A 4,548-nucleotide genomic window follows, 5' to 3' on the forward strand; every position below is an offset into this window, starting at 1 on the left:
TGGAGTTCTATGAAGACAATTAAGAGAAATCACCAAGAGAACCAAGAGGCTATGTCAGCCAAGTTCAAGAAGGATGGAACACTATAGAGGTTGCTTTACGATGAGGGGCTGTAGAATTTCAAATTTTTAATAGCAGTTGTAATCTGTAGGAATGTCAATTTAACAGGTTTCTATTTTGTATCCACGAATATATCTTGCTGCTGCAAATTGTTTTTTGAGAGTATATGCAGCTAAAGAAAGGGCTCTCCCCTTCCGTTTAGTTTTACATGATAGGAAACAGAAGCATGAAATGTGTGTGTAGTGTATCGAATTCCTCTCCTTTGACTAGAACGGAGTTGAGATCTCTCAGGTAATTTACTGCCTTTTGGGCTTCCAGCACAAATAATGTGTGTTTCTTATTTATGTTGGTGCAAAAGTCATCTTGTCCCTGACTGTGTCTTCCCTGGGGAGATGTGTCACTTGTCATGGCAGACTCCCTTCCCATGGGCCAGCCCCTTTCAGTGACCTTGACTCTTCTCCCCTTTTGCCTCCCAGGTGTGGAAAGATGCTGCCACTCAGATTTTCTTCTCTTTATCCGCTGCATGGGGGGGCCTGATCACTCTCTCTTCTTACAACAAATTCCACAACAACTGCTACAGGTATGTGAAGGCACTTCAAGCCCCAGAGGTTGCTGGTGAGAGGAAATAGGGCCTGGGGATAGAACAATAGACTGAGTCATGGGACACCTGAGGCCATATCCTTATACTTCACCCGAAGTAGAACCAGAGAGTTTCCTCTGGCATAGGTAAAATCCCCTGCCAAGGCCCAGCTGCTGGTTTCTGGCAGCCTGGACCCAACTTGCACTGCTGAGTCTGACACACGGCAGGGGACTGAGCCTCTCTGGAGGTACTGTGCAGCTAGCTGTGTCCTGGGAGAGTCCTTTTGTAAGCTATCTAGTCCATGGGTATAGTTGTGTGGTAGTCATTGACGAAGTATGGTCATTCAGTCACTCAATATTTTCTAAAGACCCTTGTAAGAAAAGAGTACCTTAGTGGTGGATGTGTTAATTAATTCAATGGTAGGGATCCTGTTACAACATATACATATATCAAATCATCACACTGTATACTTTAAATGTAATACACTTTTATTTGTCAGTAATACCTCAATAATGCTGAAAAACTGCAAACTTTGAGCCTTTCCCCAGATCTTTTAATCAGAATGTCTAGAGGTGGGGTGGGCCCATTCAGACAGGATTCAGACAGGATCCTCAAGTGATTCTGATGATGGTGACATTTGGATAGTGTGATGTTAGGAGGGCTCTGGATCCCCAAAGACCTGAGAGAGCCTGGACAGTTCCTGGAGGAGATGGCATCTGAAAGTTAAATATATCCATGACAAGTAATAGGAAAATAAGATCCATTCTCTTGCAGGGGCTGATAGGAAGGAAGAAAGGCAGGCAGACAGGAAAGAAAGAAGGGAGAAAGGAATTGCGTTTGAGTTATGGCTTCACAATTTAATAAAATTTCATGATGTGGGCAATATATTTCTTTTGAGGCTCTGTTTTCTCATCTATAAAATTCAGATTATAATACTTCATTGAGATGTAAGAGATGATGTATGCAAAATTCTCAGAGAAATATTTTGCACTTAATAGTTGCCGTTATCATCATCATCATTATTATTTTTAAAATAATGTATGAGATATTTTGTCAATGAAGAGGAAAAGATTATAGTTAAGCTGTGGCCTAGGAGGGCTGACATCGCCTCACAAAAGTGAGATCTATACTGAACCAAATTTTAGCAGGTGCAGGGGAAGAAGGAATGTTTTTAGGAGACAGAATCAGTTAGAGGTGGGAACAAGTGTGATAGAGACGTGGGGCAGGAGCAGGCCAGCGGCCTGGAGCAGAAGGTGTGTGTACAGGGGCTGGAGAGATCCTATCAGTCTGCCATAACAAATAGAGTGGATCACCTAAACAATAGAATTTCCTCACAGTTCTGGAGGCTCGAAGTCCAAGATCAAAGTATTGACAGAGTTGATTTCTTTTTTTTTTCTCATTAAAAAAATTTGTATTTTTCGATTAGAGTTGACGTGCAATATTATTTTATATTAGTTTCAGGTAGGTATATAGCATAGTGGTTAGACAATTATATAATTTACAAAATGATCCCCCCAAGTAGTCTACTACCCACCTGGCACTATACATAGTAATTATGGTATTATTGACTGTATTTCCTGTGCTCTACTTCACATAGGAGTGATTTCTTTTGAGACCTTTCTCTTTAACTTGGAGACGTCCGTCTCCTCCCTGTGTTTTTACACGGTCTTCCCTCTCTGCGTGTATCTGTGTTCTAATCTCTTCTTATAAGGGCACCGGTCATATTGGACTAGGGCCCACTCTGACGACTTCCATATATTGAGGTCCTGGGGGGCTAGGATTTCAACATATGAATTCTGGGGCCCACAGTTCAGCCCATAAGAGCTGGAATGCCAGACTAAGGTGTTTGAACTTCCTTGGGGCTGCTCATTAACTAATGACCCAAGAATCAGTCTGAACATCATCAAAGGGGAAAACGTTGCTCTGTGCTTTGTTTAAAAATGAGGCTGTGCGGTGTAGCAGAAAGAACACGGGGCTGAGAGGCAGGAAATCTGGATTCCAATCATGAATTCCAAGTGTTAATTAGCCATTACCTTCCTCTGGGCTTCAGTCTCCTCATTAGTAAACTAAGGGGCCAGACAAAGCAGGTCGTTTACTGAGCACTTGCTCTGCACCTGGCTGTGTGCTGTGCAGGCATCATCTTGTTCTTTCCTCGCAACAGCTGCGAGGGAGGTAGGGCCATCGCCACCATGTAAAAGCAGAGTGGAAAGAAACGACTTGCTCAAGGTCATGCTCCACTAACATGTAGAACAATCGGGATTTGAATTTGGCCCTGAGGCTCCATCTAGCTGTAACCTCTCTTGAATCGAGGGTAGCTGGACAGGGCAGGCTGGAAAACTGTTACCTGTTGCCAGCAGAGGGCGCTGGCGTGAAGGCAGAGGGCTGGTCTCCCTCCCCCTCCACTCCCTCTTTCCCTTCTTGGCCGGAGTGCGCCAGCCCCAGGCTGCCCTCATGCCTTGGTGGTGTTTTCTGATCCTGCTGCCGTCTCTTTTCTCATCCATGGCTTCTGTCCCTGAAAAACCCCATCCTCTCAACTTCTCTGATGGACAGACTTGCCTCTGCCACTGCAGTGAGGGGAGATCTGATTCTACGGCAGTGGAGCCAGAGGCCCTGGAACAGGGCAGTTAGGGGATATCTGTTTGAGCCTTTTGGTGCTTATAAATTCAGCCCAAAGGAGTCTGTGGTCAGGACTCATTGTTCCTTTCCTTGTGAATAAGAGAAAATGAGGCCAGCCTGCAGTATATGCACGTTTAGGAATGGCATGTACGCGAGGACACATTTGCACAGATTGCATGCCCTTCCCTTCATCCCTTTCTGCTCACCAGGCACACCTAACAGCCACCTCTTGTTTCTTCCTCCAGGGACACCCTAATTGTCACCTGCACCAACAGTGCCACGAGCATCTTTGCCGGCTTTGTCATCTTCTCAGTTATTGGCTTCATGGCCAATGAACGCAAGGTCAACATTGAGAACGTGGCAGATCAAGGTACAGTGTAGCCATCACCCCGTTGCTGCAGGGCAGGGGCCAGGCTCATCTCACCAGATCCTAATTATGCTCTGCTGGGAAGTTAACCTTCTGGAACAGGAGGGAGGGTAGGGCAGCCTGGGTCCTCCTTTGTGGAGTGACAGGGATATCCTCAACAGAAGCTCACGCGGGGTTAGGACTGGCAGGTCCCTAACCAGAGGGGTTGCTGTAAAAGCCCCTGTCCTGCTTCCCTCTCCTTTGCTTCATTTTCCCTTTCTCTTTTTAACTCAGCTCCAGCCTAAGGTCTATCCCTATTATATCTGTTAGGTGTGAGTAGAAGAGTCATTAGGCAAACCAGCGTCCCTGGAACTGGGCTGGGCACTGCCTGCTGCAGAGTGCCGTTCCTTGCAGAGGACCCTTTAGAAACCGGATGCTAATGCTTCATAAAAGCATTGACTTCAGAGCATCCTTTCCCTGACAAAGCACTTTTCTGATTGTTAGGTCAAATGTGCTCTCAGGGTTTTCTGCTTAGTTAGCAAGGCAGACCTGCCATTTTTTTCTCAGTGGGTGGAAAGGTTGGATGGTAGCAGTCGGAGGGATGAAGAATAAATGTCTGCTTTCTGCTCAAGTCATCCCTGTATTAATGGCTAACATTTGTGTGGCGCTTTTAAGTTTACAGAGGGAGTTCATTTTAATCTAATTTAATCCATATTTCTAGCACAGCATTTTGCTGAGAGAGTGTTTAGTATTTTTATTTAACTCTTTATTTCCACCCAGCGTTGTTCTACAAAGGATATAGGTGTTTGGTAGGTTTTCCTGGATTAAGAGATTTCATTGTGACTCCTGCCTATCATTATGATAATTTAGCAGATGCCTCGGTGTGGAGACCATGCCAGGGGCTGTGGGGACTTGACTGAGGGCCCGGACAAGATAGAGTGCACACCT

At 45.3% G+C, this 4,548-nt stretch overlaps 1 protein-coding gene across 3 annotated transcripts in view; it reads left to right on the forward strand.

The window, feature by feature from the left end:
• Positions 1–4,548, forward strand: part of SLC6A5 (solute carrier family 6 member 5) — a 49,408-nt gene that overhangs the window by 28,414 nt on the left and 16,446 nt on the right. For all 3 annotated transcript variants that reach the window (XM_011377782.1, XM_023521888.1, XM_023521887.1), the window contains 2 exons: positions 535–638; positions 3,500–3,624. In XM_011377782.1, the coding sequence (XP_011376084.1) occupies positions 535–638; positions 3,500–3,624 (229 nt within the window). The remainder of the gene's footprint in view (positions 1–534; positions 639–3,499; positions 3,625–4,548) is intronic.

Source organism: Pteropus vampyrus, unplaced genomic scaffold, assembly GCF_000151845.1.
Source record: "Pteropus vampyrus isolate Shadow unplaced genomic scaffold, Pvam_2.0 Scaffold321, whole genome shotgun sequence".
Classification (NCBI taxonomy): domain Eukaryota; kingdom Metazoa; phylum Chordata; class Mammalia; order Chiroptera; family Pteropodidae; genus Pteropus; species Pteropus vampyrus.